At 40.5% G+C, this 16,011-nt stretch overlaps 1 protein-coding gene across 2 annotated transcripts in view; it reads right to left on the bottom strand.

Annotated features, from left to right (window-relative positions):
- Nucleotides 1-15,428, bottom strand: part of taf3 (TAF3 RNA polymerase II, TATA box binding protein (TBP)-associated facto) — a 243,060-nt gene extending 227,632 nt beyond the window's left edge. The window contains exon 1 of one of the 2 annotated variants that reach the window (XM_059987327.1): nt 15,104-15,428. In XM_059987327.1, coding sequence (XP_059843310.1) covers nt 15,104-15,413 — 310 coding nt within the window. In that variant the 5' untranslated portion in view covers nt 15,414-15,428. Of the gene's footprint in view, nt 1-15,056 lie in introns of both variants that reach the window. The other variant, XM_059987328.1, reaches the window with a different exon arrangement.
- Between the last annotated feature and the right edge of the window lie 583 nt (nt 15,429-16,011).

Genomic DNA, 16,011 nt, shown 5'->3' with positions numbered 1-16,011 from the left:
AAGAACTTCTGGTATCTTCATTTTATTAGCTTGCTTACCTTCATTGCAATATTAAATGTTCTCTCTTTAGCTTTTATGCTGTCATTGACTTCTCTTGTCAGTTATAGGTGCCTCATCCTCCCTTTACAATGTTTCTTCTTCTTTTGGATAAAATGATCCTGCACTTTCCAAATTACTCCCAGAAATACCTGCCATTGCTGCCCTACTGCCATCCCTGTCATCCAATCAACTTTGGTCAGCTCCTCACTCATTCCTCTGTAGTTCCTTTTAATCAACTGTGATACTGATAAATCTGATTTGAGCTTCTCCCTCTCAAAATGTAAGTGAGTTGAACAAATTATGATCACTGTCTTCTAAGGGTTCCTTTTCCTTTTCAGCTCCCTAATCAAAACTGGTTCACTGCACCACACTAAAACTAGAATTGCCTTTTCCCTACTGGTCTCAACCAAGAGCTGCTCTGAAAATCCATCTCCTCGGCATTCTACAAATTCCCTTTCTTGACATCCAATGCCAACCTGTTCTTAACATGACCACTGTAACATTCCCTTTCTTATATGCTTTTACTATCTCCTGTCGTAATTTGTACGTGACATCCTGGCTATTATTCAGAGTCCTGTATATAACCTCTGAATGACTGGTGCAGCCATTTTTAATTTTACATTTTCTATTTCCTACAACTCACCTACTGCATCCCTTTTCCACCCTTGTCAAAAAGGCAAGAACAACTTATTCCTTGAAACACAACGCAATGCACAGCCGATGTTTCATGAGACAATATTTTGTCATTGCTGACATTGACTGAAATTGCCTGATGGATTTTAAAACAGCTTCTTTTCACTGTGCAGCTTGTTTCTGATCAAGCAAACTTCCACAAGTCTAAACTTTATTAATAGCTTTACAATAATACAAGTACTGAAGTACTTTGGCTATTTAAAACTTACAGCTGTATTCCCAACTTCTAAGATTGTGAAAGCCTTTAACAGGGTGTCACCAATGATTAATTAGCTCCTACTTTTGCAAGGGCCACTTAAGTACTTCACTAAAAAGTTCTCTGGCACGGTTTAGCTAGACAGGCTGGCAGCTGTTGAGTTTCGAACATGCAGGAACATGTGTAACCCAGTGTTCTTCTGGCATCATTTCCTGCTCTAAGGAAGACTGTAAAATTAAGTCACACAAGTCCCTATAGCTTCCAACCATACTCCCTGTAGTAATTTATGATGAAAGCCCTCTGGATTGGGACTCATCTACTTTGCTGCCAACCATTTCAATAAATTGCAACAAAAACCTTTCAGAACCTCTACTTTTATTCTGTTACAGTTCTTGACCTACCTATTGACGCCAAATATCAAATCTAATTTATACAATGCCTTTCATGTCACCTTAAGGACATTCATTACAGTTACTAAACTTTTCTGAACTGATAACCTGTCTTTAAGTTTTGAGTGGTATAGGGCTCCAGCACAGGGAGTGTTCAACAGGCAGCACAAAGTCAGAATTGAAGCCAGGTCTCTGGCACTGTGAACTACACCCTGAGCCAGGAAATTTGATCTGGAGCTTCTGGATGCTCTCACTTTAATTGTATACCGAACTTCTTCTGTCCTTGCCTTCTTTACTGTTCCAATGAAATTCAGTGCAATCTGAAAAGCAGCATCTCCACCATGGGCACATGACAGCCTTCCACATCCAACAGTTCCAGATAGTCAGCAATACCCGCCTCTATGTTTTTACTTTCCAGCACTCTATTTTTTTCCAAATGGTTTTTCAGATAATTATTCAGTTTTTCTTATTTAAACTCCCTTTTTTTCCCAAATTTGTTCTTTTGTGGTGTAAATGTTTATTTCTTTATTTAGAGATAGAGCGCGAAACGGGCCATTCCAGCGCAACGAAATGCACCGCCCAGCAACAACCGCCCAGCCTAATGACAAGACAGCTTACAATGACCACTTTACCGACCAACCTGAAGTCTGGAATGTGGGAGGAAACTGGAGTACCCAGAAGACACCCATGAGCTCATGGGAAGAATGTACAAACCTCTTACAGACAGCATGGAAATTGAACTCTGAACTCCGATGCCCCAAGCTGTAACAACGCCATGCTAACTACTATTCTATCATAGCACCCCATTGCGCATTCAGATACAGATTTATCACATGTACATCGAAACATAGAGTGAAATGAGCTGTTTGTGTTAACACAACACACACAAGGTTCAATTCTATCCAAATTGTCTCCATCAACATCTCTATACCAAACTACCAGATGATGGAAACACCGCTGCCTTTAGCTTCATTTTAATTGAGTAAAATGCATTAATATTAAGACCAAAATATCCCTGTTTGGCATCCCAAACTATCTAATGTTGTACTTTGATTTAATTCAAGAAAGCAGCACAATGTTTAATCCTTCATAAATCACTCTACAATATATGGTTTCAATATGAATTTCAGACAATGCGAATAATATCTAGAGAGAACCAGGAGCTTCTAAACATTCGCAAGTATTTTCTTTGTTACTTGTTAATCCCTTTATTAATCTCTTTCATCCTACTCTATCAGCCCTCTGACATTCAATCTTCCCTGATATAAAATAGGAAAAAAAACAGACCAAGATTGGAAAGAAAGCGAATGTAGGACTAGTGAGATCTTCAAAATCAAGACTGACCCCATGATCAGTGGAAGGAAAATACCTTCAATTTTAGTGACAATGAATTCCACGGTGAGAGTGAAGACTTAACAGAAGATTTATGGTAGGGGGAAAAAAAAGATGTAGAAGGGTCTAGTTTTATAATGTGACACACCCTAAAATGGTGAACAATTTGGGCAAACCACAGGAGGACCCTAGAAGGCCAGATTTAACTGATTGGCTAAACAGTTGTCTATTATGTCTTCTTAAGTCTACTTACCATGGGGTTTATAGAAATATATGAGGGGTCATAGCAAGGAAATGGGTCCAGTCAAGAAGAGTAATGATCTCAATAAGGAAAAATGCAACAGAGGCAGGGGTGAAGATGTGCTTGTGTAAGTTAAATGCTATTATTTAAAGACAGTGCTTCTTAAATTCAGTGTTTATCTGTACTGAATCAGTCTTCAACAACATTAAGTGAAACATGGTACATAAATTCAACATTTATTTTACTGAGAGTGAACTATGGGAAGATTTATTACATATTTGACATAAGTAGAAATTCCAAATTACAACAACTACAATATTACGAAATTCTTTATCTTTACCAAGTTATGATTAAATCTCCAACATAGAAAAGCTAAAATAAAAATAGACTTTGGTCAAATAGTGAGGCAAATTGTTGTGAATGTTTCTGGACAAGTTCTTTAAATACATTTACAGATGTTTTTTAATATAAGTGTTCTTAGCCACATTAGTAAATATTACTAACCCAGTGCATTCATTTTAAAACTAAAACAAATACTCATGTATTTAATTCCAAATCTAATTTAGCTGATTAACCTAAACCTCAGGCCAAAACAATAATCCAGAAAAAGGTTAACTCAATTCTACCACTTTGAAGCTTAATCATCTCTTTAATCAGACCAATGCTTAAACTATACAAGCTACCTGACCTTTTCCACCAAACTTGGTACTTTAAAATAATTAACAGAATATTTTTAACCAAAAAAACCCCCAGAAAATTCTGGAAACATTCAGCCAGTCAAACAGCATCTGTATAGCAATGAATAGTCCTTCATCAGAACTAAGGGTGCAAGTTGAATTAAACAGCTTATTTTGACCTTAACAGAAACTTTGAGAGTGAACAAGGTAAAAGAGACAAATGGAAGTATGGAGAGAAACAAAGCTTCTTCAAGGTAAGCATTCCTTGAACAAAAGTGCTAGTGAATTCAGAAGTAATCAGAAAGCAATAAAATGCAATGTCTAGAAATTGAAACAGGAGATGTAATAATACTCAGCAGATCAAGTTAGCATTAGTGGAGAAAGAAACAGTTATCAACGCAGTTCTGATGAACAGTATCAACTGAAATATTCACTGTTTCTCCCTCCAAAGGTGCTGCATGAACCGTTGTTATTTTAGATTTCCTGGACCTTTCTTTAAAATTAACTCATGTAACTTAAGAGTCATAGTCATAGAAAAACGCAACAGAGAAACAAGCCCTTCTAGCAGAATCGTTGCCTACTCCCATCAACCTGCACCAAAACCATCACAGTCCTCCATACTCCAACCATCCATGTATGTATACAAACTTCCCTTAAACATTGAAATCGAGCTCGCAAGCACAACTTGCATTGACAGCTCATTCCACACTCTCCCACCCTCTGAGTGAATAAGTTTCCCCTTAAGTTCCCCTTAAACTTTTCACAACCCATGACCTCTAGTATCCTCACCCAACTTCAGTGGAACAAGCCTGCCTGCATTTACCCTATCTACATCTTTCATAATTTTCTATACCTCCATCAAATCTCCCCTAAATCTTCAATGATCCAAGGAATAAAGTTCTAACCTATTCAATTTTCCTTTATAACTCAGGTTCTTCAGTCCTAGCAACGTATTTATAAATTTGCTCTGTACTCTTTCAATCTTTCTTACATCCTTCCTGCGGGTAGGTGACCAAAACTGCATATAATACTCCAAATTAGACCTCACCATTGTCTTATACAACTGTAACATAACAAATAATATATCATCTCCTGTACTCTAAACTTTGATTTACGAAGGCCGATGTGCCAAAAGCTTTCTTTACGACCCTATCTACCTATGGTGCTGCTTTCAATAAATTATGGATCTGTATTCCCAGGTCCCTTCCTTCTACAACATTTGTCCGCATTAACTTCCATCTCCCATCTCCCATTTTTCCAGCTGGTGCAGATCTTGCTGCAATCTTGGTGCCATCCCACTACACTTCCAACCTTGGTGTCATCCACAAATTTGCTGATCCATTTAACCACATTATCATTCAAATAAATCATTGATATAGATAACAATGGACCCAGCACTGATCCATGCAACACTCCACTAGTCACAGACCTCCAGTCAGAGAAGCTATCATCTACTGCCACTCTACAGCTTCTTCCACAAAGCCTATGTCTGATCCTGTTTACTACCTCATCTTGACTGCCAATCGACTGAACCTTCTTGACTAACCTCACATGCGGGATCTTGTAAAATGCCTTGCTAAAGTCCATGCAGACGATATCTACTGCTTTATCTTCATCAACTTTCCTGGTTACTTCCTCAAAAAAACTCTAAGATTGGTTATACATAATCTACCATGCACAAAGCCAAGCTGACGATCCCTAAACAGTCCATGTCTATCCAAATACTCATAAATCCGGTCCCTTAAAATACCTTCTTACTACTGATTTCCTGGTTTATTTTTAGAGCCTTTCTTAAGCAGCGGAACAACATTAGTTACCTTCCAATCCTCTGGTACCTAACTTCTATAGATTCAGTGTCCATCTCCTAAGTAAATACAGATGCAAAAAATCCATTTACCATCTCCCCAATCTCTTTCGGCTCCACACATAGATTACCATTCTGATCTTCTAGAGGACCAATTTTGTCCCTTGCAATCGTTTTGTTCTTAACATTATCTGTAAAATCCCTAGGATTCTCCTTTATTTTGTCCGCTTGGACAACGTCATGCCTTCTTTTAGCTGCCCTGATTTCTTTCTAAAAGTGTTTTCTTGCATTTCTTATACTCCATAAGCACCTCATTTGTTGCTAGCTGCCTATATCTGCTATACACCCTTTTTCTTCTTAACTAGAGCCTCAATCTCTCTTGAAAACCAAGGTTCCCAAAACCTGTGATCTTTACCTTTAATTCTGACAAGCACATACAAGCTTCATATACCCAAAATTTCACTTTTGAAAGCTTCCCATTTACCAAGTATATGTTAACCTATAAAAAACAGCTTGTCCCAATCCACATTTGCCAGATCCTTTCTGATACCATCATAACAGGCTTTTCTCTAATTTAGAACCTCAACCCACAGACCAGATCTATCTTTTTCCATAATTACTTTGAAACTAAAATGCATTATGATCACAAGATGCAAAGTGTTCCCCTACACAAACTTCTGTCACCTGTGATGCCTCATTCCCTAATAGCAGATCAAGTATCGCAGACCTTCATTGGGACTTCTATGTACTGATTCGGAAAACTTCCCTGAACACATTGAGTCCTTTTACAGAATAGGAGCTCCAATCAATAGGTGAAAAGTTAAAATCACGCACTTTATATTTCTTGCAACAGTCTGCAATATTCCTGCTAAGATAATACAGCATTTAAGGTGCACACGGAACTGACTGATTAACTGTGATTACAAGGTATATAAACAGGAAAATTAACCTTCGGCATTACTATGCGTTAACATCTACATAAATAACTCGGCACATTTCATTTTGCTACCACTCTTCTAAACGTATTAAAAACTTGCACTGCTATTCTGTAAGCAGTCAAAGTTATTTAGTAACTTGCTCAAGTGTCTCAGGTGCAAAGGTAGAAATAGAGTTGACCACCCATTTCTTCAACTTGTTCCGTTGCTTCTTAAGGCAATGTATTATGTGCAGACACTAGATGCAGATGTTGGAATCAAGAGCGCAAACTTAGCTGGCATGGTAGCAAAGCAATTAGCATAATACCCTTCCAGCACCAGCAACCTCAGTTCAATTCCCACTAATCTCTGCAAGGAGTTTGTACGCTTTCCCTGTGACCATGTGGGTTTACTCTGGGAGCTCTGAATTCCTCCCACATTCCAAAGATGTATGTAAATTGAACACATTGGTGTAGCTGGGCAGCATGGGTTTGTTGGGCTGGAAGAGCTTATTATTGTGCTGTATCTCAAATAAAAACATAAAATAAATGAGCTGCTGGAGGAACTCAGCAGGTCAAGTAGTACCCATCGAGGGAAATGGACAGACGACATTTTGGATTGGGAACTTCTATCTGTTATGGAAGCTGGTAGTGAAGTTGATGTTGTCAAGAGCTGGCGAGTGATGCCAGGGTATGCTCGGATCAAAGACTGTGCCATATAGACAAAGAGAAGGCAGGCATTGCTAGGGTCAATGCAAATGCCCACAGTTACACCTCTGATTTGTTGAAAGCGAGAGGACTCAAAGGAGAAATTTTTCAGGATAAGCAGAAATTCTGCAGGTGACGGAGAGGAACTGGCTGGATCTATGTTCTAGAAAGAAATTGAGTTTAAAAGCCTTTCTGATGGGAATAGGATTATATAGGGACCGAACATCCATAATGAAGATGGGGGTGGGAGGGGTGTGGAATGCACCTTGAAGGTCAAGGTATTAGAAGTTGTTAAAATGGTTGGAAGCACACAAGGTGTCCTGGATATAGGTGGGAAGAGAAGGGACAAGCGTTAAGGTTTGAAGAGGTAACTGTAGTGGGGTAAAGGCAGAAACAATGCACCTACCAGAGGAGTAGTGTTTATGATTCTTGGGTAGGAGATAGAAACACAGTACAGGTGTCCCCCGGTTTTCGAAAGTTGGCTTTTCGACACCTCACTGTTGCGAAAAACCTACATTAGTTACCTGTTTTCGCTAACAGAAGATGATTTCACTGTTACGAAAAAAGACAGTGCGCAAAAAAGGTAGCACATGAAAAAGGCAGCGTGCGCACCAAGCAGCCAAGCTCCTCCCCCCGGAACTGCATTCTAGCTGCCACTGCTTGAACACGTGCCTGTGAGCATCTGTGCTATATGTCAATTTATTTTGTGCATCCATTAGCAAGATGAGTTCTAAGGTATTGGAATAGCCTAAAAGAGCTTGTAAGGGTGTTACACTTAGCGTAAAACTAGACATAATTAAGCGTTTCGATTGTGGTGAACTAAGTAAGGACAAAGTGAGTTTGGTTTGTGAAAGTTGATGAAGATGATGTTGAAGAGGTTTTGGCATCCCATGACCAAGAACTGATAGATGAAGAGCTGATGCAATTGGAAGAGGAAAGGATAACAACCAAAACCAAACGGACCGAAAGTGAAGTCGTCCAGGAACTGAACGTGAAGCAACTGCTTGAGATTCTCGCTGCGATTGACAACGCCGCAACGATTGCATAAAAATACGACTTTAATTTTGAAAACGTACGTAATTTAGGGCATATTTGCAGGATGGTTTGAGTGCTAATTAAGAACTGTATGATAGAAAAATGCACGAGGCTAAGCGGTCAAGCATACTGTCACTTTTCAAGCCTTCCACATCAGCCACAGCAGACCACGAACCTTGACTTTCAACATCGAGGCAGGCAGACATAGAAGATGACCTGCCTGCCCTGATGGAAACAGACGACGATGAGATGACACCCCAGTGTCCCACCACCCCAATCTCCGACGACTCAGCCTAACACACCATCATCAGTGTTCTCGCTGTCTTCCCAATGAAGGTAAGTGATACTACACTGTACATACATTATTTTTACTTTATATAGGCTGTGTATTTTTATGTGTTATTTGGTACAATTTGTTATTTGGTATGATTTGGCAGCTTCGTAGCTTAAAGGTTACTGGAGAGAATGCTTCTGCTGAGAGCGCTTGCGCCATGTGTTTCTGCTGAGAGCGCTTGTGCCGAGTATTTCTGCCAAGAGCGCTTGCGTGAGATTTTCGCTACAGTGGGCAGTGCTGCAATGATTGCAGAAAAGTATTTCTACTTTATATAGGCTATGTATTTATCATATCATTCATGCTTTTACTAAATGTTACTGTTATTTCAGGTTTTATGTGTTATTTGGCATGATTTGGTAGGTTATTTTTTGGGTCTGCAAATGCTCACAAATTTTTCCCATATAAATAAATGGTAATTGTTTCTTCACTTTACGACATTCCGGCTTAGGAACCACTTCATAGGAATGCTCTAGCTTCCGATGGCGGGGGAAACCTGTATAGGGTTGGGTAACTATCAGGTTGGAGGTTGTTGAGCAGGGGAGATCAGATGAAGGATATCAACCTGAAACACTGAGTATCCACTTCCTCTATAGAACCAGTCTGACTCGCAAGCTCCTCCAATAGCTTGTTTTGTTGCTATGTATTTTGCGTAACCAGACAGTGAGCTTTCATGTGTTTTCACTCAAAGCTGCACATCAACCTGTCAAAGCACCAAAGATCAAAGCAAGGATGAGAAGTTGAGCTGATTTTCATTACCTCAATACACAGACACCAAGTCCACAAAGCAAAATTCTAACATTTCCAGTAGAAGTCTAGCTGAGTTTGGTGAGTTCCACAAGATTTTGGATTGATCTATGTGACTAATAAAGATGATGAAAATATATGCAGAATAAAAGAGCATTCTATTTTGTTAGCATTTAAAATGTAATTAATTATCTATTAATAATGTATCTATTATTTTGATTGGATAGATCCAAATTAAAATTCTCCTAAGACCGAACTTTAGCATGACCCAGGACAATGCAGTCACCTGACTGGCTCCCATCCTCCCCAAAACATTCAATCACATCACAATGTACCTGCAGTGTGTCATCGCCAAAATGCACTGCAGTAACTTAATGACTATTGTGACGGTACGTTCCGATACTGTCTACCATTAATTAGGGCAAAGCTTCAGGTGCATGTTGTCTAAGTCACAACCTGACTTGAAAATGCATCACCATTTCTTCAAGGTTATAGTATTTAAATCCTGGAACTCAACAGCATTGATTCAATGCTGTTTATTATCATTCCTCAGTAAAAAAAAAGTGTAAAGGAGAATAAAATGATTGTTGCTCTGTATATGATGCAGCATTAAAAAAAAGCAATCCTACAAAACACAATGTACAAGTAACTGTCATATACATATATAGACTGATTGTATGTGCATAAAGTGACGCTAGGTGTCGTGTATGTAGTGGTGGTGGGACAGGTTAATGGGTGGAGGTGTTGATCAGCCTGAACTCAACACAAGGGCTGCAGTTATTCAATAATTAGTTTTCCATCACCTTCTAGAAAACAATTAGGGGGTGGACAAATTAAATTTGAACTCACCCACATCCCAAATAAAATAAAATATAAAAACAAATTTTCAAGCACTAAATATAGATATAAAACAAACTTGGTTAGTAGCTTTTTTAGTGAAATTAATCAGACAATTAGTCCGTTTCATAAGCATTTTTCAATAATAACCCACTAAAGGCATCAGAATTTCAAAATATACAATGACCATGTTTAAGTCAATGGTTTTAGTAAGACGATGCAATGGCATAACACATGGGAATTGTTTCTCTACAGTGAGTCTGCCCTACCTTTGAGCTTTAAAGTCTGCTGTCTGATGCTGGAGCAGGGACCTACAGTACATGGGCTGGGATGATTGGAGCTGGAAGCATTCTAAAGTCACTAACATATTTTAAGCCAAAATGCTGGAAACTGCTGAGCCATAGCACAAAGTTCGGCCGATGACACAATGCAATGGCAATCATTCTTTTAACTTCCACACTACTGGAAAAGGATTGGTTATTCCAGCCAAATACTTTAAAACTGTCAAATATCCACAACATACAAGTGGTTACTTTTAAGTCTCATTTTAATGTCAACTTCACTAACTAAAAGAAGGATTTAATTAAATAATTTGAAATCAGTTAGTGGAAATTATCTAAAAATCTACACTTCTGCTGCATAGGTTACATGGATTTCAAGCTAATTTAAAAAATTAGAAGTAGGAGGTGACTGTCTTAAGCAATGTTCTCGCTAGCTTTTTTTTTTACAACTGCACAACAAATTTTTATGCAGCTTGAAAACTGTGTGGCACTTCATATGCTTTTTTCTTTGTAATATAAGTTTTCTTTGTATCAGTGCTAAAGAAGAATAATGTGGGCTGCCTGGTAGCACTCACATCAACAGTGATGAAATGCTTTGAGAGGTTGGTCATGACTAGACTGAACTCCTGCCTCAGCAAGGACCTGGACCCATTGCAATTTGCCTACCGCCACAATAGGTCAACAGCAGACGCAATCTCAATGGCTCTCCACAAATACCAATCCTCATAGAGGGATCAGAAGTGGAGCGAGATCTGGGTGTCAAGATCTCTGAGGATCTTACCTGGTCCCAACATATTGATGTAGTCATAAAGAAGGCAAGACAGCAGCTATATTTTATGAGGAGTTTGAAGAGATTTGGCATGTCAACAAATACACTCAAAAACTTCTATAGATGTACCGTGGAGAGCATTCTGACATGCTGCATCACTGTCTGGTATGGAGGAGCTACTGCACAGGACCAAAAGAAGCTGCAGCATGCTGTAAATCTAGTAATCAGCTCCACCTTGGGCACTAGCCTACAAAGTACCCAAGACATCTTTAGGGAGCGGTGTCTCAGAAAGGCAGCGTCCATTATTAAGGACCTCCAGTACCCAAAGCATGCCCTTTTCCCACTGTTACCATCAGGTAGGAGATACAGAAGCCTGAAGGTACACACTCAGCGATTCAGGAACAGCTTCTTCCCCTCTGCCATCCGATTCCTAAATGGACATTGAAGCTTTGGACACAACCTCACTTTTTAAAAATATACAGTATTTCTGTTTTTGCACTTAAAAAAATCTATTCAATATACGTAATTGATTTATTTGTTTAATTATTATGTTTTATTTTATTTATTATTATTATTTCTCTCTCTCTCTCTCTCTCTCTCTCTCTCTCTGCTAGATTATGTATTGCATTGAAATGCTGCTGCTAAGTTAAAAAATTTCACGTCACATGCTGGTGATAATAAGCCTGATTCTGATATACACACTATGAATATTTACAATGAAAATTGATAAATCATACACTTTAAATTTTATTTATTAATCAAAGGGCTTAATTAAGGGTACAGTACAAAGAAAATCTTTTACCTTTCCTAAATCTTTTTGTCACCTGTCTTTATTACAAATTCATTGTCTATAAACACTGTCTAGTTAATTTCACATCAGAAGAAAGTTAAGTTTTAATCCTCATTAGATCATCCAAATGTTCCATTTCTAGTCTGTTCTGGAGCTACATTTGATTGAATTCATAGACTGAATCCATGTTTGTAGTCAGCACTGTGGGAGGAAACTGGCGCACCCAGAGGAAACACACGCTGTCACGGCGAGAATGTACAAACTCCTTAAAGATGGTGCTGGAATTGAACTCCAAGCACTGGAACATCCCAAGCTATTATAGTGTTGCACTAACTACATTTTCAAATTACAATGAGAACGCCACAAACCATTCACAAAATACATAATTCAGGTGGGACAAATTGAAAGTAAACTAAAAATTGTAGCACCGAAACTCTCAATTGTTGTGTATTCATCGTGGGGCTCAATAAACAATGCCTCCTCTCCATCATTGCAACACTAGTCTCAAAAAATTTACTATATACTGTATAAACTGTACAAAGAGTAGACCTATATAATGCAATCTCACCTTGCATATTTGTGGCCATGTTAAGCATAACATATATATCCACCAGCTCAATTTATACCTGGTGATAACATTGACAGTTGGCATTACTTAATACTTAATTGAGAAGTTCTCATGACACAATTCAAAAATAACATACAGCTGTAAATCTAATTATGAAATACTCTTACAGATGATTATGTTTATAATATAGAAAAGTAGTATTTCTAAAGCTAATGCACTAGCAAGAAAAAAGTTTAGCTGTGGAAATATGAGAGGAAACTAGAGTATTTAGAGGAAACCTGAACAGTCATGGGAAGAACGTACAAATGAACCTAGATGCTGGTGCTGTAATAGTGTCACACTAACTGCTACACTATCTGAAACATTGACTGTTTATTCCCCTCCATGGATGCTGCAAAACCTGCCGAGTTCTTCCAGTGTTTTGAATGCGTGTTACTTTTTACTTGTTTTGTGAAATGTGCAGATAACAAGCAAACAGACTGTTTCTGCAGCACTTGAATAGTCAAAGATACAGTGGGTATGAAAGGGAAAAAGAGGGAGTTTATAAGTTTCCATTCATTAGTGTTGCTTTACAGTGACTGCCAGCTATCAATATTGGAAAATCACATTAGATACGAACTTTCATGTGAAATCACAAACACATGGAGGTGTGTTTACAATTAAGATAGATCTAACTCTATAAACATTCAAAATGAAGCCTCAACTATCATAAATATCTTGAAATGTAGTGTGTTACAACAGATAACAAGAAACTATTTTCTCCTGTTGAAAAGTCCAGAACTAGAGGGCATGGTTCAAAAATTAGAACCAGGGCTTTCAGGAATGGAATAAGGAAAGAATTAGTAAGTAGTAGAAAATTTTAAATTCTCCTTCACAAACAGATTGAGATATTTGTTAAACAAACATGTTGTTGTTAAGTCAGAGAATAAGACATAGGACCAGAATTAGGCCATTCAGCCCATTAAGTCTGCCCTGCCATTCAATTATGACTGATTTGAATATACTCAATGATTTGTCCTCCACAGCCATCTGTGGCAATAAATAGGACTAAATATTCTATGTTCTTATACCTAATTATCTGTCTTACCCATTCCTCCAGCACAAGCAACCCATTCCATTTCTAGCCCTATTTCACGAAATGCAGAACAGAAATGTTGGAGGAGTATGCCTCCAATCTGTGGGCTGCTGGCAGCGTGCCCCTGTGAGAGGTGCAGGGAGGGAAGAAATATCAGAAGGGCTGCTGGGTCAGGACAGTGAGTGCAGAGGTCAAAGGAGGGAGTAAACCAGTAATTAGTGATGAGTAAACTGATATTGGGAGAGTATGGCAATTAATAGACTGACATGGTGGTCACAGTAAATGGGAGTTTTATTTTTATTTAGTGATACACTATGTAGTAGTCCCTTCTGGCCTTTCCAGCCACGATGCCTCAGCAACTTCACAACCAAGACTAACCCAACCTAATCATGGGACAACTTCCATAACCAACTAACCTACAAAGTACATATTTAGACTGTGGGAAGAAATCCACACATTCCACAGGGAAGATGTGCAGAGACTTCTTACATAACAGTCCCAGAACTGAACTCCAAACTCCAGAACACCTCGAGCTGTAATAGCATCAGGCCAGCCGTGGCACAGTTAGCGGAGATAACTGAGTTTGTGGGGTCCGACGAGAATAGGGAGAAGTTTTGCTCCCCGCTCACGTGTGCTGTGCAGCACGGTTATGCAGCTAGTTAGTGGTTAATCACTGACCTCTCTATTCACTGTCCTGTGCTAAACAGAGGACAGAGCTGAGTGAGTGTAAGGTTGGCAGCAGTGAAAATGGTTAATAGAAAACCAGATCCTGATAAATACAGAAAATTGGGGGACTTTGGAATGGGGAGGGCAAGTCTAGAGAGAGTGTTGGCTCGTTGGTATGAAAGGCTGTTGATAATGGATGGGAGGAAACAACCGACAGGGTCGAGGAGGAAGAGAAAGGGTAGCTAACAGAGATGGGTGACTGAAAGAACAGAAATGGGGTTATTGATAGGGAGCAGTGAAACTGTTGTAAGGCATATTGAAATTGTGGAGGGGGAGAGTCAGGTGGACGGAGAGAATTCAGGTAAGGGTCTGGTTGGTTGGGTGAGGAAGGTGATGGAGAAAGGTTGATAGGTAAGAGATTCATAAAAGTCAGATTAGAGGGGTGAGGGCAGGTTGATGCGGAGAGGTCAGGAGGTGGTTGGTATGGGTCAAAATTGATAAAGAGTTGAAGGGAGGCCAGATTGATAGGGGAGGGATTGATGGGAGGTGGTTGATGTTTGATTGGTTTGATGGTTGAGGTGGTTCATGCTTGAGTTTGATGGAGATAGGTTGGTGGGGTAGAAATTGATACGAGTCAGGTTAGAAGAGAGGACAGTTTGATGGGGGTTGAAGTTTATAAGATTCAGGTTATAAGGAAGGACAGGTTGATGTGAGATTGATAAGGGAAGTGATGTTGATGCTTGAGAGATTTTGATGAGGGATAGATGTTGACGGGGAAGGCGTCAGGTTGGTGAGGGTAGAAGTTGATGAAGGTCAGTTTCGAAGGGAGCACAGGCTGATGGGGAAAGAGATGTTGATGGGGTAAGAGATCGTAGTGGGATCAGGTTGTTCCGGGATGCCCGCCGCCGCACAATCCTCCCTCTACCCATGTGTCCTGTGCGCGCTGCGGCGGCGTCGGTACTCACAAAGCTCGCTGTATCGGTGGCAGCCGTGGCTCAGCTGCTCCATGTACCTGTTGAGCACGTCGGTGAGGATGTCGCAGGCCGTGAGCTGCACAGAGTCCCAGCCCAGCGCCTGGCAGATCTGCGCCACCGCCACCCGCAGCAACGCCCGACCGTAACTCTCACACATCGCGGCTGGCCAACCCGGGACGAGTCACTCGCCCCCTGTCCCGCCGCCGTCAGTGGCACTGGCTCACCGGGATCCGCCGCCCATGCAACCGCCCGGCCCGCGCCACCACCGCCGCCGCCGCCATGTTGTGCCGCCGGGCTCCGCCAGGCACCACCAATCGAGCGCCACCAGCGACTGGCGATGATCGCCATCGATGGTTTCCGTATCGACTGAGCGAGCCTGTGTGGTTGCTGGGAGACGGGCCCAGCAGAGGCGAGCGGAACATGTCCGACCGGGCGGTGTCTTCTCCTGGAGCTGGGAGCCGAAGAAGAGCGGTGGCGGTGGAGTGATTGGCTGCTAAGGGACAGGGTAGCTAAGGAAAACGATTCATAAGGAATGGACAAGTTGCTCACAAGCATTGGGGGAATTACTGAAGGACGATGGACATGAGGCCGGTAATTTTAGAAGGGACAAGACACTAACATTAAGGGATGTGGATTATTGATAGCAGATGTGTGATACGGGATGCTGACATTGGTGGGGGTCAAGAGGATGGGGAGAAGTCGATGGGAACCAGTTTGTTGGGGGAGAGGTAAGGTGAGGGTCAGGTCAGTGGGGGTAAAGGTTAATTAGTTTCGGGTTTAGAGGGCAGGACAGGTTGAGGGAGGTGGGGTAAGGTTGATGAGAGAGGTAGCGTAACGCTCTACAGCGCCGGGTTCAATTCGAATGGGGCTGATAGGGTCTGTAAGGAATTGGCACGTTCTCCCCCACGGTCTAAAGACTGGTTAGGGTTAGTGAGCTGTAGGCATG

Source organism: Hypanus sabinus, chromosome 13, assembly GCF_030144855.1.
Source record: "Hypanus sabinus isolate sHypSab1 chromosome 13, sHypSab1.hap1, whole genome shotgun sequence".
NCBI lineage: Eukaryota > Metazoa > Chordata > Chondrichthyes > Myliobatiformes > Dasyatidae > Hypanus > Hypanus sabinus.
The sequence above is the reverse complement of the archived record's forward strand: the minus strand, read 5'-3'. Positions and strand labels throughout refer to the sequence as shown.